General features: G+C 41.5%; 1 protein-coding gene across 1 annotated transcript; it reads right to left on the reverse strand.

Moving 5' to 3' along the window:
- Window positions 1-1,211: 1,211 nt before the first annotated feature.
- FXN (frataxin) lies at window positions 1,212-22,942 on the reverse strand. The gene is made up of 5 exons (XM_074994813.1): window positions 22,798-22,942; window positions 16,839-16,936; window positions 13,571-13,691; window positions 8,665-8,762; window positions 1,212-2,766 (listed from the first exon to the last, which is right to left on the reverse strand). Exons 1-5 carry the CDS (start codon window positions 22,912-22,914, stop codon window positions 2,613-2,615), a joined length of 588 nt encoding a protein of 195 aa, XP_074850914.1. The 5' UTR covers window positions 22,915-22,942; the 3' UTR covers window positions 1,212-2,612.
- Window positions 22,943-25,641: the final 2,699 nt, after the last annotated feature.

Genomic DNA, 25,641 nt, shown 5'->3' on the forward strand with positions numbered 1-25,641 from the left:
ACAGCTGCATAGATCGTATCAATTATTAGTGCCACTATGTTATGAGTGGCAATTATTAGTGCCACTATTAAATCATCAGCGGTCGTACCGAGTGTGCCTGAAATGGCCATTTTCTTAGACAATTTGGGTTATTTTGCTTGTTAACTTCTATTTCTCCTTCAGGCTCCTCAATTATTAGCTGGGCCTAGGAAGTGGCCATTAGTAGAGTCAGTTCTTAGATAACCACTTGAACACAGCTGCTCATATTCTAACATTTGTTAGTAAGATTTTCTACAACTGTAGTCCTGCACTGGTTAATCCTCCTCACTCACGAGTCTTCTCTTGGACCAGTGCAGTTGTAGCATCCATATTGCTGCGCTGTGTATCATACTACCCACCGCAAACTTCAGAGCCTGAGTCCAGTCTGGGCTGCAATTTCAAAATGTTGTCTACACAGCTATGTTTACAGTGCCAGCATGAGCCCAACTAGCTGTTACCCAGCTTGAAGTGCTCACTCCTGTGCCCTCCAAAGCGCTGTCTGAACATACTAGTAATGGCTGTCTATGCCTGACTATAGCTAGCTTTGTGAATTGAGGGGTGAGGTTTAAACAGCTACATCTCAAATTTCCATTTGCTGTAAATGAGGTTTCTGTGCCTCCCCGCCCTCCAAGCCCTTTTATTAACTTTCTAATTTTACCTCTCCTTTGTGTAGTGGTGTGTTTTGGTCTCAGAAACTCATACAGGGGGCTTGTCTATACTTACCAGAGGGTCGACCTTTCAGAGGTTAATCTTCCATGGTTCAATTCAATGGGTCTAGTAGGGACATGCTGAATCAAATGCTGAGGATAACCCTGAGACATGTATGCTTACTTTCATCCTACAGTCATGAGTAGTAAGGGAAGCTGACGGGAGAGTTTCTCCCATTAACCTCCCACTGCAAGGACAGTGCACTAAGTCCATGGAAAGTACGTAGACTTCAGCTATGCAATTCATGTAGCTGGAGTTGCACACTTTACATTGATTTTCTCCTCTCGTGTAGATCTGGCCTGGCAGCCCAAACTCTATTTCCTGGATTTCAGAAGTAATTTAGCAGGGAAGGTTTCAGGTGACCAACTCTTTTTCCTGTCGCTAAAAATACACATACACAGCACAGATAACCTAACTCAGAACAAGTCCCAATGAGATGTTATTTCATCTTTTAAGTAACAGCAGGCAAGAGCTGGTATCAAGAATTCTATTTTAATCCCAAATAATGGATGCCACCACCTAAGAATACTCTATATTTATTAGATACCTTTCAATAACATCACATCAGTAACAGTCAGCCAAACAGGCAGTCATATCATTCTAAACACAAGAAGTTGTCAGGGGAACTCAGTCCAAGAAAATGTTGCATTTCAAAATCTGTACGAAGCCTCTTTTAACATAATATTACAAGCTTACATAAATATAGCTCAGATTTTCAAACATAACAGCAAATTTTCGCTCCCTTTTTACATACGTTTGAAAAGAAATAATTCTAATGTTACAGAAAGGCAACTTCTGTAGTGTCACAAGTTTGAATGTCATGTATTAAATAATTTTTTTCAAGTTATTTGCGGTAACACCTAGAGTGAATCACCTATTTTTATCATCATTTCTTTTTCTCAGCTGGTCAAAAGCCTCCAGCTGCTCAGTCCTAAGAAGACAGCAATAACACAACAGGTCTGCATCAATGTGCGTCTTGTATTGTCACTTTGCCTTTGACCTTGTGCCTCGCTCCAGCTACAAAAGAAGTGCATCATGACCTATGCTAATGCAGACCTGGGCATAGCTTATTGCTACTGGAACAGAACAGCCTCACTTTGCTTAATATTTATGCATGTATGCTTACTTTATGGAAATACTCATAGCAAAAGGAAACAGAGAAAAGACTGAAACCCCTTTCTCTACAATTATGAATGTATCAGATATGTAAACAAAAATAAAAACACTTTTCTAGCTCCATCTACCATTTGGACCCCTGCTGAAAGCAGAACTGGTACTTGGAAGCTTAGCTGAAAAGGATAAGTAAGTCTGAAAGGGAGAAGGGGAAAAGGCAGAAATGTGAATCGCTGATTATAGCCTGTGATATTTTAAGAGGAAAATCCCTATTACACCTGTTATAGGAAGTAAAAACATTTTCTCTTACCTTATTTTCTTTTGAGAACAATAAGCCCTTACAGAGACTGTTACGTTACTCCCCACAATCAATCTAATTGATTTCAGATGGAACTGGGTAAAGGTTACACAATATGACCTAATATGAATAGCACCATTTTCTTTAGTCATGAGATCCCATCTGTGCCTTATCGAGGAATCACCAACCAGGTGGTCAGAACATAGCTTGGGACAACCAGTGTCCACTACCATACTCGGCTTTGAATTCTGGATACAAAAAATCCGTATTACAAACACAAATTCACACACCACTACATAAACCCAAACATGCAGGGATAAGAAAAATATATTATGTTCACATTATTTTTGAACAACACAATGAAGTTAAAACAAAAATATGAAGACAAAAGTAGAACAAGATGTTAACCTTGCAAATTATACACCAAAAGGGTCAATAGGCCAAAGTCTTTTGATTTCTTTGAAGGAGACCATGATCAAGTATCACCTTTTCCAGAGTACACTAAGGCAGATAAGTCTATTTTAGTTTTTAATGCCTCTGAGAGTTCCGCTTCTAGGAGGTCATGAAGGGATACTCCGTCATGATAGTACACCCAGTTTCTTCCAGTCCAGTCATAACGTTTGGGCCCACTATAAAACAAAACATGTATATTGTATGAGCATAGTCACACGTTTCTGAAATGTCAGCCATCTCCAAATAAACACCAGGAGGATTTGAATGACTTTTAAGAATTAAAAGCAATTAAAGAATTAGAAGACTTAATTAAAGCAGCCAAAGGTAAAACAATATTTAGCAAGATAGTGACATATGGTTCATGGTCTCTGCATGGAGTAGAAGGCAGTCATCACCAAACTCTAACTCCAGCTCCAGCACACATTAAGGTCTCAAGCCAATAGAGCGCCTATGCATAAGTATGCATGTAAATTAAAGCATGCAAGTATTCCCTATGGACTTCAATGGGACTACTTTTGCTTATACACTTCACAGGATTAAGGCCCTTCTTTCCTGAACTTAAGTTACTTTTTCCACAGTCTGTAAGAGTGATAATAATACCTAACTATTAAAGTGTTATAAAAGTTGTCTGTAAAGTGCTATATTAATAAAAAATATTAGTTCTAATGAAATGAAATAATGTGCAAATGTCCTAAATACTTCACTGCAAAGAGCAAAGAAGAATATTTTCTCTCACTAGTTAAATAAAATAGTTCAAATTACTAAATAAAAATAATCTGCCACGTGGGAGATCTATATCTGAGAGTACTTCTGGAGCTGCCGTAATCATGGGATGCTTCACTCCCACAACCAACAAAGTAAGGGGAGAGTAAGGAGACCTGAGTTCTATCTTCCAGACTCAGACACCAAACTGTGTCTCTGTTACACCTGTGGAAAATGGGAGAAATGATTGTAAGGTTCTGTAATTATTTACTTATTTTTAATTAAGGCAACTTTGACTTGTTGTCCATGACAGAAATAGACTGACATCTGTGAAGTACTACAAAAGGAAGTAGATAGAAGAATAAAAATGTCTGCAGAGAATGAAACAAGAAAATCTTGAAACCTTGTTATCTCTAAACTCATATTTCTAGGTCAAACTGCTTTAGAATTAGAGGTCACTCCAGTACAAGTTCTATTAGAAAACAGGGTATCCTATACACACATGCCTGACTGCAGTGTGTCTAAAAACTAAATTCTGGCGCCTCAAATTTTAAATTATTCACAGTATCACAATGAATAACCTTCAGGTCATGAACTAAAGAGATTAAGATCACATAAAATAAGTCAAAATAACTGGGATCTTATAGGGATGTCTCTTTTGCCGCATGTAAGTTGATGGCTATTTTGAATCAGGATTATGTGCTCCATTTTTTGCTGGTATGCCTCTGCACAGAGAAGCAACTTTTTACTGTTACTCTGTGCAATTCCAGAAGTGGAGACAGCCTACAAAAAGTTAGAGTGGGATATGGCTTAGGGCAACTGGACTAACATGAAGTATTCTGCAGAACTATGTGAACTATTTTGAAATTTTGCCTAGTAATGATCTAATCAAGACATGATTATTTAACAAATGTCAAATAAAAAACAATGAATAGTGCTTTACAGTTTCGAAATGCTATACAAACAAAAATGAAGCAATTGGTCTACCCTGTCCAGGCTAACTACTATCTCATACTTCTTCAAAGTTCTTGGCTTTAAATTTCTGTTGATCAACAGACTGAAAAACAGCATGTGCAAAGAAAGATACAGACTGGATAGGATTGTTTTTGTTCTATGCTTATGAAGTAGTGGACCTTGGCCAAACGTGGCAGAGAAATTAATTGAGACACAGAGACACGATATATAGAATATGATGGAGGCAATATAGAAAGGAGTGGACTGGAAATAAAAAGGGAATATATTGTTCAGCACACACACAGCTTCTTATATTGCCACACACTTTGACACAGGAAAAATGTAATGGCTTCTTGGTGTAGAAGAGACCCTATCTGAGAAAAGTTTGAAGCACTTCGTTCCCTGGGTGAAAAAGGAAAACATGTCAGGTGTAAGCAATTCAAAAGATACAGGGCCTAGTTCTAAGAATGAAACATCATAAGCAAAACTGCTTATTGGGAGAAAATAATGTGAATGAAGATGTGGATATGGCTGAGCGCTTCAACTCGTTAGTAATTTAAATGATTCACTTTGCAATGCATCATTCTTCAAGACTCTCTCTATGCCTTTTAGTATTAGTGTGATTCGACAAGTAATTTGCCACACTGTTTGCTCTATTTCATGTTGCTAGAAAAAAAGTTTAGTTTAACTAATCCTCAAGTCTTTTTAAATTAGCTAACAAGTTTTAGAATCTAGCTCTCAATTATACAATACAGAATGCTGCAGCTAGAGTTGCCAGTTGCCACTAAGTGTCATTTCTTTATTTCACAAAACATAAAACATGACCCCCTATTTTGGCACATCATAGCCACAGACCATACTGGTGATGCCACAAGTCTATCCCCTATTTTACTTCAGCATAACTCAGCTTTTATAAGAGGACCCCATCCTATACTTGTCTTCTCAAAAAGAAGTGCAAGTGGGTTCAATGGAACTTTCTCCAAAATTAAATGCACTCTAAGTACAGTCAGTCTTAGCTTTTTTGATAACTTAAATAAATTACATTTTTTGTGTGTGATTTAAATCAATCCACCCTGACTATAGCAAAATGCCATGAGGTTATACAGTAAATCTATTTCTCACAGAAGAACATAAGCACATTTTATAAAGCAGTAAAATATCAGAACCACCAAAGTAATTAGGTAGGCCTCATTTATTAATGTCGTTTTGCAATGTTTAAAATATTTAATTAATGGAGATGCACAAAAAAGACACTATGTGCAGGTGAATAGTAACAGAGAGGGAGCCATGCTAGTCTATATACTATCAAAACAAAAAAACAGTCAAGTAGCACTTTAAAGACTAACAAAATAATTTATTAGGTGAGCTTTCATGGGACAGACCCACTTCTTCAGACGGTAACCATACCAGAACAGACTCAATGTTTAAGGCAGAGAGAACCAAAAACAGTAATCAAGGTGGACAAATCAGAAAAAAAAATTATCAAGGTGAGCAAATCAGAGAGTTGAGGGGCAGAAGTGGGGGGGAGGGGAAATCAAGAATTAGATTAAGCCAAGTAAGCAAACGAGCCCCTACAGTGAGTCAGAAAATTCCCATCCTGGTTCAAACCACGTGTTAATGCGTCGAATTTGAATATAAAAGAGGGTTTGGCAGCCTCTCTTTCAAGAGTGTTGTGAAAATTCCTCTTCAGTTAACACCCAAACTCTTAACCTTCTTTTAAATGTGCTAATTGTATACATGACCACTTTGGCAACACCACCAGGGGAGAGAGGGACAGCTTAAGAAACAAGAAAAGGAAATGACTTAAGAGTATAGGTGTTACTGAAAAAAAAGTTTTCGCACCACTATTCAAAGGGAAAACAGCCGAGCTGTCTTTTATATTCAAATTCGGAACATTGACACATGGTTTGAACCGGGATGGGAATTTTCTGAGTCACTATAGGGGCTTGTCTGCATACTTGGCTTAATCTACTTCTTGAACTCCCTCCCCCGCTCCTCCACTCTCTGATTTGCTTACCTTGATCATTTTTTTCTGATTTGTCCTCCTTAATTACTGTTTTTGGTTCTCTGTGCCTTAAATATTGAGTCTGTTCTGATATGGCTATGGTCTGAAGAAGTGGGTCTGTCCCACGAAAGCTCACCTAATAAACTATTTTGCTAGTCTTTAAAAGTGCTACTTACTTGACTGCTTTTTGTTAAGAAAAGGAAAGTACATTTGAATCTCTCTAGATCTAGGCTACTGTGATTTGTTATACACAGGCAGATGAACTAAGCCTGTATTTTTATACAAATATTTCTATACAAATACAGCCTTAGTTCACCTGCATGTGTGTAAAAAAAAAAAAAAAGTACAGCAGCTAGGAGCTAGAGATTCAAATGTAGTTTCCTTTTCGTGCTTCTTAAGCACTCTCCCCCCCCCACCCCCCCAGTGTTGTTGCCAAAGTTATCATTAACACTCAACAATTTTACATGTAGGCTGTGTCTACACTATGCCAAAACTTCGAAATGGCCATGCAAATTAGAATGCCGGCAGCCGCAGCACTTCGAAATTGACACAGCTCGCCGCCGCGTGGCTCGTCCAGACGGGGCTCCTTTTGGAAAGGACCCCAGCAACTTCGAAATCCCTTTATTCCTATCTGCTTTCAGGAATAAGGGGATTTCGTAGTTGCCATGGTCCTTTCAAAAAGGAGCCCCATCTGGATGAGCCGCGTGGCGGTGAGCCACGTCAATTTCTAAGTTCCGTGGCTGCTGGCATTCTAATGAGGCGCTGAATATGTATTTCAGCGCTTCATTAGTAAACTTCGAAATGGCCATTTGCCTGGCCATTTCGAAGTTTTGGGCTAGTGTGTAGACATAGCCGTACTGTGCTAACAAACACCACAATATTCAAATGCATTCATAATTAGCAGACATGCTTGCTTCTCACACTCTGAAACTCATCACATCCAGGACACACATGAATGTCAGCTGCAGGGCATGAAGTGCATGTTTGCATATAAAAATTACAAAATCTCTCAGCAGGAGTTGAAAATATAAGTAAACACGTAGGCTATGTCTACACTGCAGGTATCTCAAAACAGCTACTCTGCAACTATGAAACATGCCCAGTATTTCAAAACAATTTTTTTGAAATAACAGGCATGCATTTCAGCATCTCTGTATACCTCGTTGCAGAAGGAATAAGGGATGTCTCAAAATAGCACAGTATTTTGACATATGGTTCTAATGCCAGAAGAGACGATTTTGAAATAAACTCGAAATAGAGTTTAGGGCACAGCATAGCCATAGCCACAGTGTTTTCTTGGAGACACACACACACAAATGTTTATCAAATGTTTACAAGTCAGACAGATGTGCTAGACAAACAGACACCTGAAAAATTATTTTGGTGCCAGGAGCTTTCAGTGATTTTTTTTTCTCCCCAACTATCTCACTTTTCTTCATCTCTTGAGCATACTGAAGATGAAAATCACTGATGATATTTTCCACAAATCTGTTGTGCAGGAACTCACATTTCTTCACAGCTAATATTGGCCCATAAAAGTTAAACAGATCCAAATACAATATAAACTCTCTGACTTGTTGATCACCAGATATGGATATAACTGAAACCTGAAATTGTGTTTTATGCTTCAGGTTAAAAAAACTCTTATGCATAATTTGGATTCTGAAGCACTGTCTGCAAGTGTCTAAACATAAACAAAAATGATTTGTCTGACTGCTTGCCTATTGCCTCTCCTAGACAAAAACCCTCTGAAATGCAATATCTTGTTTATTTAAACAAACAAGATTCAGGAGAGAAGAGAGGGGTTAACCATACACTACAATGTGTTACCTAATATGCTGTACACCAGTGATTCTCAACTAGGGATATTTGCACACCCGAGGGTACTCAGCAGTTGTCAAAGCCTACATCAACTCATCTAGATATTTACCTGATTTTATGATAGGCTATACACAAAGCACTAGCAAAGTCAGCACAAATCAGAATTTCATATAATGATTTGTTTATACTGCTGTATATACTATGCAAATGTAAGTATAATATTTATATTCAATTGATTTATAACTATGGTAAAAATAAGCAAGCAAGTTGTTAGTAATAGTGCACTATGACAGTTACGTATTTTTATGTTTGATTTTGTAAACAAGTAGTTTTTAAGTGAGGTGTAATTTGGGGTTACCAAGACAAATACCAAAATGGTACAGTAGTCTAGGAAGATTGACATTGTGTGTCCCACCCTAGCCACAACTGATTTTTCTGTAGGTCAGAGGCCCCTGCCCCAAAAAGTTTCTACACCCCTGCTATAGGGTTTGTGTATATAGAAAAGGCATAAAATCTGGCATTAAATATTTTCCATAACTTTTATTCATCTCTGAATTTCAAGACATTTCTTAGCATACAGATAATTACAAACCTAGTGGGAGAAGACAGCCAAATCTGTTTGTTCGGTGTCTGCTTGTTGATTACATAGGTTCCCATGTCTCCACCTAGTTTAGCCGTTAAAACTCCATTCTAAAGAATAAAGGGAGGTGGGGGGGAGAATATTGATATACCATTACATAATAAGTAATTTGATTTTTCCTCTATAATAGAGCACTGTAGATCTAAAGATCAAACCAGCAACTTGTGATATACCTGCGTAGGCATCATCAGTGGAAATTCAACTCAACAATTTGCTATGGCATTCTGCTTTGTTGTTGATTAGTGGGGCCACCATTAAATACGAGAACTTGTCAGTCTCCATGGTGTCACACCTATCATCTATGTCTGATCTAGACTCTCAGCTCTACTGAGCTGGATTTGTGTATTGGTACAGCTCCATCCACGATGTTAGGACTCAAATCAATAATAATACACCTGCGAGCTTAGACCTCCCTTCTGAGGCAAGTACACCAATTAGTGCTCAGTTGTGAAGCAGAGTTTTAGTCCACTAGAAACAAGATTGAAACCACCAATTCAATTAACAGAAAACATTCAATAGCTAGCAGAAAGCAACTATTTTTGTTCATTAACAACTTGAAATGGATTAAAACAGATGTCCAGGAGCAACAGGCTCTATGTTCCATTATTGAACCTCTGGGCCATCCAGTTTACTTTTCTTTCTGTAAATGAGTAGGATGAGTAGATTCCCTCATAACTTATGATGAAGTGCCCATATCCTGGATTATATCTCAGGAATGCTCCACTTCTTACTGTCTGAGGTCTGGTTTGATTCACTTATGTCAATGATAGAACATTCTCCTAGGGAGTGTGTTTATTTACTTTGTACTTCCTTCCCTCATCTCTGATTTACAGCATGGAGATTTACACTGGCCTGACATTTTCAAAAGGTTATTTTGGAGGTCCATTATAACTTTTTTAGAGAGCCCTAACTTTAAGGATATGAGACAGATGCCATTCGGACTACGTAAACCTGGGAGTAGGGGGAAAAGAAAAAGCACTGTGATTATGGATTGTGGGGCTACTTCAGGCATTAGGATAGCCACACATTTCCCTACAGCCTCTCCAAATGCATTGCTGTCCATGAGAGTTATGTCTACACTACAGAGATCTTTCAAAAGAAGCTCTTCTGGAAGATCTCTTGCGAAATAGCTTCTTTCAAAAGACTGCATCCACGCACACAAAAGTGGCTCAAAAGAGTGATCTGCTCTTTTGAAAGAGAGCGTCCACAGAACCCCCATTCTTTTGAGAAACTGGGCTGGGGATTGAAAAATCAGGCCCCATGAGGACTGCACTTTTGAAAAAAAAGGGCTTGCGGAGCATCTACACACGTTTCCTTTCAAAAGAAGCTTTGGAAAGGGGCGCTCTACCTGAAACGGGAAAGGAAGAGCGACTTCCAAAGGAGCACCACACGCTTTCCATTTACTTTTGAAAGAACACTTTTTGTGTGTAGATGCTCTGTGGGATCTTTCGAAAGAGCCCCCTTCTTTCAAAAAATCTTTCGAAAGAACTTGCTACTATAGACACAGCCATTATGTCACAGCACCTCTTGTGATCTCGCATTAATTCCCATAGAAAATAGTTGCTAGATCAGTTCAGGTAAGACTTTGTTCAGAATTTTCAAAAGCATTCTACCAGATGACTGAGTAGCTACTGAAAGTTCAACATCACTCCATAGCAAAAGCAGCAGTTTAGAGACCACTTCCTCTGCAACATCCTCACACCCTTTATATTACTTACATCCCACTCAAGTGGTCTGTGAATATAAAGCCCAGACACACTACTGTCCCAGTTCATTAAAGAAACAAAGATAGTTTGATTATTCTGTATGGTACAGGGAAAAAGAAGTGTGAATGACATACCTTTGATGAGCTAACATGGGGTGAGCAAAATTTTCTGATGTGGGGGACCTCCAAGAATTTGGTAAGTGGTCAAAGGCCACACTCTTCCATGATATTAATGGAGGAGGTGTAAGTTCTGGAATGAAAACTGGGTGCAGAAAGGAGGTTTGGGTAAGGGACAGAGGTGCAGGAGTGTGTGTGGGGTGTGGGAGAGGGTTTGGGTGCAAGAGAGGATTCTGACCTGGGGAGGGCTGCAGAGTCTGTGGAGTTTGTGATCCTGGGTAAAAGGATACTGTGACCTGGGGCAGGGAGTTGGGGTACCTAGGTGGCTTCCAGCCAGCAGCCCTGTGGAATCTTCAGGCAGGCTCTCTCAAAGCAGTAGACTGCTGGGGCGATGTTTGTCTGTGTACGCTGCCTGTCCCTAGCAAGGGAGGGAATCTGTATGCTGTCTGTTCTGCAAGCATGGCCCAGACAGCTCCCCATTGGTGGGGTTCCACCCCCACAAGGGCACATGCCACAGAGACACACATGGTCCCAGCAGGCAGTCGCCTTGAGTGGCATGCAAGGAATGGAAGGCAGGGAGCCTGGCTGAGGCTCCCACAGGGTGACAGGACATTGGCAGCCCAGAAGACCATGGTGGGATGGATTAGAAACTTTGTCAGGCTGTATTTTGTCTGCCCCAGTCTAATTAACACAGAATCATTTGATTTCCCTATAAAACATTATTTTTAATGAGTACTGGTTCAGCCTGATATGCCACAAGAATTAAAATTAAAATCTTTTCACTCTCATTGTGAGCTCACTCCATATTATTTTCCCAGCATTCTAAGAGCAGTGTGCAATGCAACACCTAAAACAAGAGCCGCTTGGTTAGCTTTGAATGCCACCAATTATTCCAATTAAATTATTTGCACTAATGTCTTGAAGTATTCTATTACTTAACGTTCAGAGCTATACACAAGTGTTCACCATTGTTGCAGAATGAATACTGTATATTAAAAGGCATACTGCTACCAGGTAAGGTTCAAGACAGCTAATAAAAACACTACATCAACACTTACATTAGGTATGGGGCTTGTTTTTGGGTGTTCATTTATCTGTTTTTAGCATTTTTTAGTTTTATTTAGATGTCCAAAAACTGGGGAGTTTGAGGCTCTCTATTTCTTTAGACTTGTAAAAGACAATGATGTTACTCATTACTGTAGTGTATATGGTGTTCAGTGATCTCTTTATAATGGTCCCTACTGCACTTCAGTGAAATTCCATTGCGAAGAGCACTTGGTTATAATGTAGCAGGAAACCTTCAGTGAGCACCAGAAGGGTCTACATGGACCAATTAATGCACAACACATTAGTGTGCTTTAGAAATCAGAGTCCTAAAGTCTTTACTGCTACTTCCTGTAGACAAGCCCTGAAATACAAGTGATCATTTTTGGTGTTTTTCCACTGTTTAATGGGTAAGTACAATTTTTTTCCTTGTATTGGGGTACTTTAATAGGGTAAAAGCTAAAATCAGAAGCCCTAATGACAAGTCACATATAAGAGAGATGGTCTTTGCTTTAACACTTAAATTAAGGGAAGACTAACTTAAAACTCTGGTACCAAAACATTTACACATTCATACTGTACTATCCATAAAACTTTGGAAAATATATTTCAAAATATTTTTAAAGATTGATTTAATGTAAAAACACGTGAAAATTAATTTCTCATTTCTGTGCATAGCTAATATAAAACTATTTTGTGCTGTTATGGACATTAATAATTTCTGCTAACGTGTTTACTTTCAAAGGGAGACATATTCAGCACACCACATATTAATTGAACTGGTAAATATAAAACGTGAATTAATATTACAACTCTTTTCCAAGTGTGCCACCCTGTGGCGCTTATCATGTTACTAGTCTTTCCATAATTTGAATCCAAACAGTCATAATGTGGGTATTAAGAGCATTGTAAATAGAATTACCCCAAACTTTTCAGTAAGCACATGTTAAAAACACTATGCTGGAAAGTTACTGGAGAGAAAGGTAATTCAAGTAAGGAAGGATTTCAAAAATATTTATTTTAAAGAAAAAGCACAAAACAAAACAGTTAGGTGTTATTTTTCATCTTTAGTTTTCAAGATGTCCTTATATTGACCAGATATTGAAAGGTTAATAATCATAGCCTTTCAATATCTAGTCAAAACACTTGCAGCTAAATAATGTACTGCTATTACTTATTGGAAAAGTTACAGGTAAAATATTAATTGAATATTTGACTTGATCAAGTACTTATCAGTGATTGCCAAACCCAAAAAAAGAGGCTAAGTTATAATTTTCCCATTGGGCATGTGCTTCTGTGACACACAGCTGACATAAAGCTCAGAGAAGCTGATGTTCGGACAGATCAGAAAACTAAATGCATAGAACACAAGCAACAGATGCTCAAGCCTCCTTTTTATATGCACCTCAATCCTGTCTGGTGGAGTCAGTAATTGGGAACCAACACACAGGCATATAAATAGGAAGCCGCAATTATTCCCGTCTGAAGATCAGAGTAATGCAGCCAATACCTGGGTTAGATTTTAGTTTCCTCAGATCAAGTAGACTACAGCAGCATACAATCTGATTGAGTCCATCAACTGTACATAACACTCAGTTATTTGAAAATAAGTTTTAGATCCAGCTGTTACTTTCACTAAGGCAACCACTAATATATTAAAAAGTGATATGTGTAACACCAGTAACAGAGACCAGTATAAGAGACTAGAAGCCAATTTCCAACCTCAAGTAAAAACTGTTTAACTCTGATAAAAAGAAACTTAGTTGTTTAAATACTAAAATGTCCCATTTCTTTTAATCTTAAAAGTATAATACATTTGTCACCAAAATGCTGCCACATCCTAAATGAGTAAAATTAAATTTAAATATTTACTTTACTTATTTATTCAGGTTGAAATGTTTCTTAAATCTTAAACTTTTGCACTAATTAAAATATTTTCCCATGGAAAAACCCTACAATAATTACAGTAAGAACAGAAACTGTAAAATATACCCCAAAGGAGACATCATAATCATCAGGAGTAAACGGTTTGTCTGCTAGATCCTCAAAGAAGTCTGCTAACGAGTCCAGTGTTTCTTCAGCAAGTTTTTCATAAGTAGCCTCATCTAAAGAACTGCAATGGCACATAAACAAGAGAGAGATTATTAGGAGAAATTATATATTACTTTAGCATGAAACTCTTTCCTACAATAAATAAAATAAAAACAATATCATGCTGGGAACATGTTAGCCATGGGAAAATCACATGAAATTGAAGGTGCTTTGTCACAAATGGCCACATGGCATAAAGCATCTTATACATCAAAGCTGAATTTTAAAACCTGAAATTACAGATAGCTAATTGGACTGAATATCTTTCCCGTTACTTCTATCCTCAGACTGTTACTGAGGGTTTATATCTAGATTTTAAAAATACAACATTGTTGCAGAGGTACTGCTAAATCTTTAAGGTAAATCTAAATATTTTCTATGTATAAACATACAGTATGTTATTCACATGTAGGTAGTCCGACATGTCCGATGATGTCTTGAGCTTGCACAGGTTCATTGGTTGTGGACTCGCATGTGGCTGAGGAGTCCAATCTTTGAACGGCATGAGCGTTCACAGTGGGGGCAAGGGAAATGTCCTGGCTCTGTTGGTGCGGCTGCTGCTGTTGCTTTCTTCCTCTCACAAGCATCCATGAGGCGTATGCCTCGCTGTTCTTCAAAGCTGTTATACGCGTGTTGTAAAAGAGCATGCCAGTCTGTTCGGTCTTTTGCAGGCTGCTCTAGCTGATCTCATTTTAAACCAGCATGAGCAATGTTGTCCTTCACGCAGTCTTCATACCTCTTGCGAGGCCTACCTTGATTCCTTTTGCCCTGGGAGAGTTCACCATAGAGGAGTTGCTTAGGGATTCTTGACTCCTCCATTTGTATGACATGCCCTGTCCAGCAAAGCTGGGCTTTAAGAATCATGACTTCGATGCTCATGGTTCCTGCTTTGTCCAGGACTTCCAGGTTCATAACTCTGTCCTGCCATTGAATGTGCAGTATTGACCTCAGGCTGCGTGTGTGGAAGTGCTCCAGCAGTTTTATATGTTTTCTGTACAAGGTCCAAGTTTCCCAGCCATTCAGGAGACTGGTCAGAACTACAGCCTTGTACACTTTCAGTTTAGTGGATTGTTGGATACTGTGCTGATTCAACACTCACGCTCTCAGACGTCCTAGTGCCCAGCTAGCCTGGCAGATTCTGCCATTGATTTCTTTGTCAAGGGAGCCATCGTTGGCCATCACACTGCCAAAGTACCTGAACTCCTCTACTGTTTTTAACTTTGTTCCTTCAATAAAGATTGAAGCGAGGAGAGCAGCAGATCCTGGAGCAGGCTGAAACAGTGCCTCGGTCTTTCCTAGGCCGATGGTCAAACCAAAGAGGCGAGTGGCATCAGCAAACTTGTTGACAATGAGCTGGAGATCAGATTCCTTGTGCACCATAAGTGCACAGTCCTCAGCAAAAAGGGTTTCAAGGATGAGCCTCTCAAGCATCTTGGTTTTAGCATTCAGTCGACGAAGGTTGAAAAGTGACCCATCAACTCTGTATTTTATGTAGACTCCACGGTCCAGGTCCCTATCTGCGTGGCTGAGGGTGCACATGAAAAAGAGGTTGAATAACACCGTGGCCAGCATGCACTCTTGCTTCACACCATTGGGTATCTCAAATAGATCTGAGGACTTGCCATTTGAAAGAACAAAGCCAGTCATGTCATTATGGAACAGGCGTATGAGGTTAACAAATCTTTTCAGGCAGCCAAGTTTTAACAGGACAATCCACAGGGCTTTTCTGTTGACAGTGTCAAATGCCTTGGTCAGGTCTATAAAGACATCGTACAGATCCAAGTTCTGCTCTATGCACTTTTCCTGGGCCTGACAAACAGCAAAGATCATGTCAATCGTGCTGCGGCCTGGGCAAAAACCACACTGTGACTCTGGTATGTTCTCCTCTGAGATGCTGGTGATCAGACGGTTGAGGATGACTCAAGCCAAGATCTTCAAGTACAGAGAAGGGAGATGCCCTGGTAATTTCCAGCTTTGTTGCCCTTGTTGTTGAAGAGCGAGATGATTGTGGCGTCCTTAAAGTCTTTGGGCATGTCTTCTTCTTCCCAGATGCTGATCAAGATGTTGTGAAATGCTTCAAGTGACACTGGTCCTGCCGCATTGAAAATTTCAGCAGGGATACCATCCATCCCAGGGGCTTTGCCAGAGCTGGTCTGGCTGATTGCCTTTTTGCCCTCATCCATTGTAGAGGGCAGATCAAGACGGTCTATTGTGGGTTTCTGAGGGATCTGGTCTAGGGCCACAGGGTCAACAATGGAAGGTCTGTTGAGAAGGTTCCTTCTAATTAAGGAGACCTAGGTTTCCACGTCTGCAGCTGCCTCCATTTTTCTGTGGTAAAGAGGAGGCATTGAGAGATTTACTTAAAATGGGTACATATTTTGATATTTTTGGAATAAAACTACATTAGAAATGCAAAATTTATTATTTTATTCAACTGAATGCAGATATCCAAGAGTATGAATGTTGACATTGTCACATCATTGTTTATACGTACAACTGCTTTTTTCTGTATGTGTATATAAATAATATACTGTATGTTATTTATTCCAAAAATATCAAAATATGTTCCCCTTTTTAAGTAAATCTCTCAATGCCTCCACTTTACCACAGAAAAATGGAGGCAGCTGCAGACCTGGAAACCTAGGTCTCCTTAATTAAAAAGATTAATTTTGAATCCATGTAAGTGGAGCACTTTAATCTACTGTGAGTCTCTGGGTACTGTGTACGCATATTTATAGCAATACACAATTCAGTTAAATGTTTTCAGGATCAAACAAATGTGGGAACACAAACTAATAAAAGTTATCACAAAACACTGCAAAGTTACTTAACATTTTGAATTTCTATAGCATCTTTCATTCAAGAGTACCTCATGTCACCTACCTGAGATATACTGGGGAATCATTTATTCTACCTTACAGATGAGAAAACGAAGATACGGAATTTCCTAAATTCACACAGAAAATCTGCAATAAACCTGGACATAGAATTCAGAAGTGCTAATTCCCAGTCCTTTCCTTACTTAAGAGTAACTTTTCCCCCTAGCTCATATCAACAAGCACACTATATTAATTTTCAGGGCTGTCATGTCTCTAGATATTTTCTCTGTCATATTTTCTCAGTATGCACTGTCAGAATTCTCATATAAATAATTTAGAATAAAACTTACCTTTTGTCATTCAAAGTTCCCGCACTTCGAAAATTAATAAACTTAATACTGCTGCTTTTAACCTTTAGAACACAGTCTAACTGTTGCAGATGAAAATCCTAAAAAGAAGTTAAATTAAACATTAACAAAAGTAATGGTACAATATGTCAATTTTTGTCATATTTAAAAAGCAGAATCCCAAGGTCACTTTTTTCCCCTAAGTTAAAGATTTATTTGTTATCTTATAGGACCAACAAATGAGCAAAAGCTACTACAGAAATCCTAGCAGTATTCTTGAGGCAGAAGTACATGTTTAGAACACCCGTCTTTTGTACTATGATCTAATACAGGGATTGGCAATCTGCGGCTCTTTGAGGAGTCATTTGTGTAGAGTGGCCACATTACCCTATGGCAAATATGGGACACTGGCCTCCAGGTTTTCCATGTCAGGGCAGCTGCCCCGCAGTGAGGCACCAGGGAAGGGTGTTCTACAGCCTCCTGATGAGGGGGAGTGGAGGACAGGGCCTGCACAACTTCCCAGCAGGGGGCGCCAGGAAATGCACAGGCCGCCCCATGGCAGAGCAGTCTGCCTCTGTGGGGTGCCAGGAAATGGGGCAGCCACCCAGCAGAATTGCTCCCTGGCAGCAGGGACTGCTGCCTCAAGACACCAGGTGCTAGGGAACAGGAGCCCCACAATATATGGCACAATTTGCCCATATTTTTTTAAAGAAGTTGGGATGCCGGTGAGACAGTTTAAATAAGAAACTATCCTAGGAAAACTGGGATGGATGGTCACCCTACATTTGTGGCTCTGGATGCCAGAATGACCTGCCCTGCATGCCCCCTGGGGGGAGTGGTTTGAAATTTTGGCGGGGAGGGGAGCAGAGTGTGATCAGCTTTCCCCTGCCTAGCAGCACTGTTTGAACCCTCAGCCTCTCTGTAGCTTGGGAGGCACCGATGTGGTGGCAGTGCTGTTGCTCTTGGGGTGGAGAACTCTCCATGGGAGTCAGCACAGGGTGAGTCTGGGGTAGGGGATTGAAGACACTCAGCAGGGCTCCAGCTGCTGGGCCTGGGTACTGCAGTGTGTGGCAGAGTTGTTGGGGTAGGACAGGCAGAAGCCAAGGCAATGAGGGGATAGCTGATTATCCTGTTCAGAGCAGGGCTGTGCTGATGGTCATCACGGCTCTAGTGACCAGAGGTGCCCTGCTTGGGGTGGGGCCAGGGGGAAGCAGAGGTTCTGAGCAAAAATGCTTAGAGGAAGTTTGTCTGTCAGGCAGTTAAGGCCTGAGTGTTATGTGTGTTCTTTCACTTTTTTGCTTTGGCAAGCTCTGGCACAAATTAAGCATTGGTTGTTAGCAATATTCCCTTTAATAGTTTCCAACTGTGAGCAGATTTTTTTTCCCTCCATGAGCAGAATAAACTTTTTTCTGTGCATTGAAGTATGCGCATTATGTGAACCAGAAGAAACTCAAATTTAGCTGTGGGCGCCCTGCTAATCAGCCGGGCAGCATTTGAATTTCTCTTGAGCAGCTGCACAAACAAACAGTTAACAACAGGCATGCACAAAGTGGGGGTGCACCTCCTCAGGTGGCATGAACTATTATAACGGGCGCAGATCGCAATCAGACTCACCTGTGCAGCCTCTGCTGGCACCCCTCCTCGCCCCCACCATTGCTGAGGAAACTCAGTGCATAACTTACAGAGCACTGCCACTTGCTTTTGGGAGGCATTGGACAAGCTGAGCGGTGGGCCCTGCTAACTGCTGGGACAAAAAGTGGGGCCTGACAAAAAGTTCTCACCCACTGCTATACTGTATGCTCCTAAATTGACTCCCTTTGGATTCCCAATTAATTTCTGGTATTCATTGCCACTAGATAGGACTGATCTTGGAGCTTACTAGGAATCAGAAAATGGATAAATATATAATGGATTGTATTACAAGTCATTGCATGCACGGTGTTCTTAAAATAGGGATTACAAAAAGTATGGTTTGACTTTATTTATAAAGGAGTGTCTCATATTCACATGCATTGCGGCTCCTGAAGTATTGATTTTGTAACCTGATTTCAAAAAATAATTCTTCTCTCTATTTTGGTTGCAAACCCCTGATCTAGTAAAAGGAAAAAAATGGTCTTTTGTTTAAGGCACTAGACAAAATATAGGAGACATGAGTTCTATTCCTTGGTTTGCCACAGACTTCCTAAGCAACCTTGAACAAATCACTTAGGCACGTCACATTAGTGGATACTTTTACATAAGAACATAACATAAGAATGGCCATACTGGGTCAGACCAAAGGTCCATCCAGCCTAGTAGCCTGTCTGCCAACAGTGGCCAGTGCCAGGTACTCCAGAGGGGGTGGACCGAAGACAACGATCAAGCGATTTGTTTCTTGCCATCCATCTCCAGCCTCTGACAATCGGAGGCCAGGGACACCATTCCTACCTTTGACTAATAGCCTTTTATGGACTTAACCTCCATGAATTTATCTAGCTCTTTCTTAAATTGTTTTACAGTCCTAGCCTTCACAGTCTGCTTTGGCAAGGAGTTCCACAGGTTAACTATGCATTGAGCGAAGAAGAACTTTCTTTTATTTGTTTTAAACCTGCTACCCATTAATTTCATTTGGTGTCCTCTAGTTCTTGTATTATGGGCACAAGTAAATAACTTCTTATTCACCCTCTCCACACCTGTCATAATTTTATATACCTCTATCATGTCCCCTTCTCAGACTCCTCTTTTCTAAACTGAAAAGTCCCAATCTTTTTAGCCTCTCCTCATACGGGAACTGCTCCAAGCCCCTAATCATTTTAGTTGCCCTTTTCTGAACCTTTTCCAGTGCCAGGATATCCTTTTTTAGGTGAGAAGACCACATCTGTAGACAGTATTCAAGATGTGGGCGTACCATAGATTTGTAAAGGGGCAGTAAGATACTCCTTGTCTTATTTGTTATCCCTTTTTTGATAATACCTAACATCCTATTTGCCTTTTTGACTGCCTCTGCACACTGCATGGATGTTTTCAAGGAAATGTCCACGATAACTCCAAGATCTCTTTCCTGATTAGTTATAGCTAAATTAGCCCCCATCATATTGTAAGCATAGCTGGGGTTATTTTTTCCAATGTGCATTACCTTACACTTATCCACATTAAATTTCATTTGCCATTTTGTTGCCCAGTCACTCAGTTTGATGACATCTTTTTGAAGTTCTTCACAGTCTGCCTTTGTCTTGACTATCTTGAACAGTTTAGTGTCATCTGCAAACTTTGACACTTCACTGCTCACCCCCTTCTCCAGATCATTTATGAATAAATTGAACAGGATTGGTCCTAGGACTGACCCTTGCGGGACAACACTAGTCACCCGTCTCTATTTGGACAATTTGCCATTTATGCCTACCCTTTGCTTCCTGTTTTCGAACTAGTTCTCAATCCATGAAAGTACCTTTCCTCTTATCCCATGACAACTTAATTTACATAAGAGCCTTTGATGAGGCATCTTGTCAAAGGCTTTCTGGAAATCTAAGCATACTATACCCACTGGATCTCCCCTTTCTGCATGTTTGTTAACCCCTTCAAAGAACTCTAACAGATTAGTAAGACATGATTTCCCTCTGCACAAACCATGTTGACTTTTGCCCATCAAATCATATTCTTCTACGCGCCTGACAATTTTAGTCTTTACTATTGTTTCAATTAATTTGCCCAGGACTGATGTTAGACTTACTGGTCTATAATTGCCAGGGTCACCTCTCGAGCCCTTTTTAAATATTGTCAAGTATTGGAGGGGTAGCCGTGTTAGTCTGGGTCTGTAACAGCAACGAAGGGTCCTGTGGCACCTTATAGACTAACAGAAAAGTTTTGAGCATGAGCTTTCGTGAGCACAGACTCACTTCATCAGATGCTGGTCTTGGAAGTCTGCAGGGCCAGGTATAAATAAGCCAGAGCAAGGGTGGGGATAACAAGGTTAGCTCAGTCAGCAAGGGTGAGGATTAATGAAGTGAGTCTGTGCTCACGAAAGCTCATGCTCAAAACTTTTCTGTTAGTCTATAAGGTGCCACAGGACCCTTCATTGCTGTTTTAAATATTGGTGTCACATGAGCTATCTTCCAGTCATTAGGTACGGAGGCTGAGCCAAAGGACAGGTTACAAACTAGTGTTAATAGTTCTGCAATTTCCCATTTGAGTTATTTCAGAACCCTTGGATAAAGGCCATCTGGTGCTGGTGACTTGTTAGCATTAAGTTATCTATTTGTTCCAAAACCTCCTCTAATGACACTTCAATCTGGAACAGTTCCTCAGTTTCATTTCCCACAAAAAACAGTGCAGGTTTGGGAATCTCCCCCTCCATCTTCAGCCATGAAGACTGAAGCAAAGAAATCATTTAGTCTCTCCGCAATGGCTTTATCATCCTTGATTGCTCCTTTTATATTTGTATTGTCTGGAGACCCACTGCTTTTTTTTTTTAAGCAGGCTTTCTGCTTCTAATGTATTTAAAAACATTTTGAAAATTGTGGCCTGAGTTCATGTCCCTAGAATCTAGTTATTACAGACAATACTTACCAGTTTAGGTTGGGGTGCCACCAGCACATGTTTGTCACCCATAAAAATTAAGTCCTAAATGTCTCAAGGTTGGTACCCAAAATTTCACAGGTTGGGGATTACAGCTAACGTACTAAAAAAATGCTCAAAGCAGCGTGCCTTCACTGTATCTGCTGATACCACCATCAAATGTGGTGTGCTGAATACTGAGTATCCACACCATGTTGTCTCTACTGAGGATGGGCTTATCATCTAGCCCTACACGTGGGGGTACATTTAGCAAAAAAAATTCACACCTACTAAGGACTCAGAGAGGTAGCTGTGTTAGTCTGTATCTTCACAAAACAGAGCAAGCAGTCCTGTAGCACCTTAAAGACTAACAATATTATTTATTAGGTGATGAGCTTGCATGGGAAAGACCCACTTTTTCAGATCTGGATAATTCCCATATCACCTAATTAATAATACTGTTAGTCTTTAAGGTGCTACAGGATTGCTTGCTTTGTTTTCAGGGCATTATTGAAGGAGAAATTTGCATGGAGGGCTACTGATGAGCATCGTTTGTCTCACACCAACACCAGAATGTACTTAATAAAACTCAGCTGCCCTAGATCATGGAATAAGACCAAGATAAAGAGTTTAACTACGTTCGGGTGCTCAAACCGGGGGTATGAAATTCCATGGGGGGGTACAGCACAATTGGATGCTGGGCCTCAGGCTCATTAAAAAGGTTGAACAGTTACAGTTTTGCTGCATGTAGAGTCACACCTATACATGGATGAATAAAGTGTGTATGTTCCACAGGCCTATTTTCTGACACGTGCCAAAAGGAAACAGCAGTCGTGGAGCACTTTAAAGACGCCCAAAATGATTTATTAGGGGACGAGCTTTCCTGGGACAGACTCACGTCGTGTGGGTCTGTCCCAGGAAAGCTCATCCCCTAATAAATCATTTTGGGCGTCTTCAAAGTGCTCCAGGACTGCTGGTTTGTTTGTCAGAATACAGACTAGCCCGGTACCTCTGTCACCCTGCAGCCTGCGGAACGGGAGGGTATTATTTCCATGGTAACAGAACCGAACTTTCTGTCCCTTGGGATTCCACGGGGGGTGGGGGCGCTAGGGAGGAAAGCGGGGCCCGATGTAAGAAGTTTGCTCACCCCGGTTTGGGGGAAGGCTGGGGGCGGGGCGTGGGTAAAGGAAGAGGAACCGCAGCGGCTCGTCCTCAACGTGCTGCTCCGGCTTTTCCCACGCTGGCTCTGCCTGCGGCTAACGGCAGCCCCTGCAGCGTGCGGAGCGCCGGGGCGCACAAGGACCCAGCGGTTACGGGCCCCCAGCCTGACACACGCTCTCCACCTCGGCAACCAAGAGCGCGCCGGGGCGTAGCGGGCCACTCTCCAGCCCCGGGGCCCCTCCGCGGCGTCAGGCGCCTCGCTACTCACGCGTTGGCGGCCCGAGGCTGTAGCTCCCGCGAGCGGCCCGCCCGCTCCCCTCAGCGCCGCGGCCTCCCGCAGGCCCCGAGCCGCGGCCGCAGCGCGCGCCGGCCCCAGCCTCCACATACCGCCGCCGCCGCCGGAGGAGGAGTCGGCCAGCCCCGTTAACTCTACGGGCCGGATGGGGCCCGGCGCCGCCTAGAGCGCCCTCGAGCGGCGCGGGGGACTGCTGGCAGGCTCCCTTTGGCCCAGTCGCCCAGTGCCAGGCGCCAGCAGGGTTCCCTTGTCAGCGCCGCCGCCCTCATCGCGTCCCTGCGCCGCGGGGAGTACGTTGCTGTGCAACCCCTGGCTTCAGTAGTACTAGCTCGGGCCGTGCCAGCAGCCGCCTGGCGGCCAGGCCGGGCTCCCTGGGAAAGAGAGAGCTCCTGCGTGGCGCCCGAGGGCAGCGTGCGCCACGGGTCGGCGGGACCGCTCCAGTTGTGAGGGGTGGGGCGGTCGGAGCGGTCCCGGCCCGCCGCAGCCCGGGCGAGGAGAGGCAGAGAAGGAGAAAAGGGCCGCAAAACTGCCCCGCCCCCCCAGCAGTTACCAGCACCTGCCCCTCTTGGGGTAAGAACGGGGCAGCTCCGCCCCCAAGAGTCTCACACCCGGGACGGTGGCACTAAGACGTCCTGCTCCTTATCCAGCGCCTTCCACGACCGCCCTTTGTACACTGACTAACAGAGCCAAGCTGGGGCCAGCAGCTTTTCCTAAGACAAAGAAGCAGGCGTATCATAAAGGTAGGGACCCTGGGCCAGAACAGCTTTCCTGCTTGCCCTGTGTAAACATTTCTGGTAGAACGGTCTTTACCATTAAGTGCTTCCATCCAACTGAAGAAAACTGTGGTTGACCCAACAATGTAAATGAGATGGACTGGCACAAATGTAATTACACAACAATAGGCATTCTTGAAGGAAGAATCAGAATGTCATTTTTCCAGCCCCTGCTTAATTTGGTTATAATATCGGACCACAGCCAGTAAGATTAAACCCCAGGAAGTCACTTCTGTGGAGTAAACAAACAAAAATAGGAAAAAGCCAACCAAATTTAAACAAACAAAAAAAGAATCACAGCTATGAACACCAGAAATCTATTTTTTCCCCATCTCCAAGCAACTTTTTCACTAATAGTCCAGTAGATGGCAAGCTTGCGCTTCCCCGTACTGGAAATACACATCCTGAGTTAAAAAGGGATGGAGTTCTTAACACACTATTTAAATCTTAGGGCCCATCCACACAGGAAAAGGAACCAGCATAGCTACTGAGGCTCCCAGGTGGATACTATTCCAAAATAAAAGTGACTTTATTCCAGCATAATTACTGCTCTTTCAAGGTGGAATTATAATTCTGGGACAAAAGTGACATACTGAAATATCCATGAAGGAAGCACTTTTGCCATGGGTATGCTGGGCAATTTCCCTATGTTGATAGGAGCTGACATCAATCCAGTAAAGGGAAGACAAGATGTCTCATCTACGAAAATATCAATACGTTTGATAGGATTTCTGGAGAGGGCTGAGGTTATGGTTCCCAGAACAACGAGATAGTAATAAAGGAGTTTTTGTAGGTGGCTGAGTTCCTGATGAACTGATTATTGAAACAGTCCTGAGATTTTATTTTCTTGTTAATGTGTGACAGCACCTGAACTTTTATAAAGGCAATGAACTTCCCTAAACCAATCCTGAAGTCTTACATCCCTCCCAATGAGGATGTTGCAAACAATGTCATGTTTCAAGCCTTTATGCTCCACTCTGTAAATTCAAACACCCTTCTAATTTCAGTTCCTGGGGAAGATTCTGGTTTCTTTTAAATCTGACTCTAAAATAAAATAAGTCTGCTCAGGAGCAGCAGGAGGGTATCTGTAACAGAGCAATAGGAATAAGTATCCTCTCTACAAAAAGAGCACCCTTGCCCAAACAGAGAAACGTACAATTTCCTTTCCTTTAATAGAGTGACATTTCAAAATGTAATACAATTCCAGCTGAAACTGGAATTCTGCGAGGTTACAGGCATTATTATTTTATTTAGATTTCTAGGAGTTTGCTGTTTGGACAGGGCAACTGTAATTTTATGAAGCAGAATAATTCTGCATGTTACACAGAACACACCCATAGACACACTTCACCTTCCTTCCTTTTGTTGTTTACCTGATAAAACAGTTTTCTCTGAAATACAGGCTGTACTCATTAAACGTAGAGAAATATAAGCTCCATGTACAAACAGACAATAAATGTTCAATGGAAACCTTAAAAAGCAATGGTTGATGGAGCCATGGAAGATCCAAATCCATTTTTCATATCCACAGCAATTCACCTCACCCTCGTAGCAGCCAGAGTTCTGTGCACTGGCTGATTACCACCTCTCTTCTCTAGAGGTGCTTGTAGTTCTGTACTCCTCTGTATGCGTCTCTTACTTTTTGATCCCAAAGTGTAAATATGACACTCTGGTTTCAAGATAGGCCAAACCTTTTTTGTATTCTTGTTTCTTCTCTCTCTGCTCCAGATAACAAGGGACACTGTATAAAGTGTTAGCAATATTTAGAGGTAGGTTTCATCCTCTGACACTGATTCAGATTAATTAGGGTTTTGTGGGGCCTTTGGATTACAGCAAGTGGGGGCCTCTCCCCGCCCCTTCTGACAGCAGTGCCCCCTTATCCTTGCTCAGCACTCCTGACAAATAAATAGGGTGAGACAAAGAGGCTTGTCCTCCTCTACCCACCGCATGGCCTGCCTCTGCTCCATGGCAGGAGCTTCAGTGGGAACAGAACAGAGCATTTTTCCAGGCCTGACAGTTGGGCTTGTCCCTTACGCATCAGCCC

Source organism: Carettochelys insculpta, chromosome 5 (assembly GCF_033958435.1).
Source record: "Carettochelys insculpta isolate YL-2023 chromosome 5, ASM3395843v1, whole genome shotgun sequence".
Lineage (NCBI taxonomy): Eukaryota > Metazoa > Chordata > Testudines > Carettochelyidae > Carettochelys > Carettochelys insculpta.

Excerpts from the sequence above, each read along its gene's own strand:
- FXN (XM_074994813.1), bottom strand. The coding sequence starts at position 22,914 with ATGTGGAGGCTGGGGCCGGCGCGCGCTGCGGCCGCGGCTCGGGGCCTG. Across the intron at positions 8,763-13,570 it reads ATTATGATGTCTCCTTTGGG|AATGGAGTTTTAACGGCTAA; the intron begins GTATATTTTACA and ends TTTATTCTTTAG. Across the intron at positions 2,767-8,664 it reads TGGCTGTCTTCTCCCACTAG|TGGGCCCAAACGTTATGACT; the intron begins GTTTGTAATTAT and ends TTTGTTTTATAG.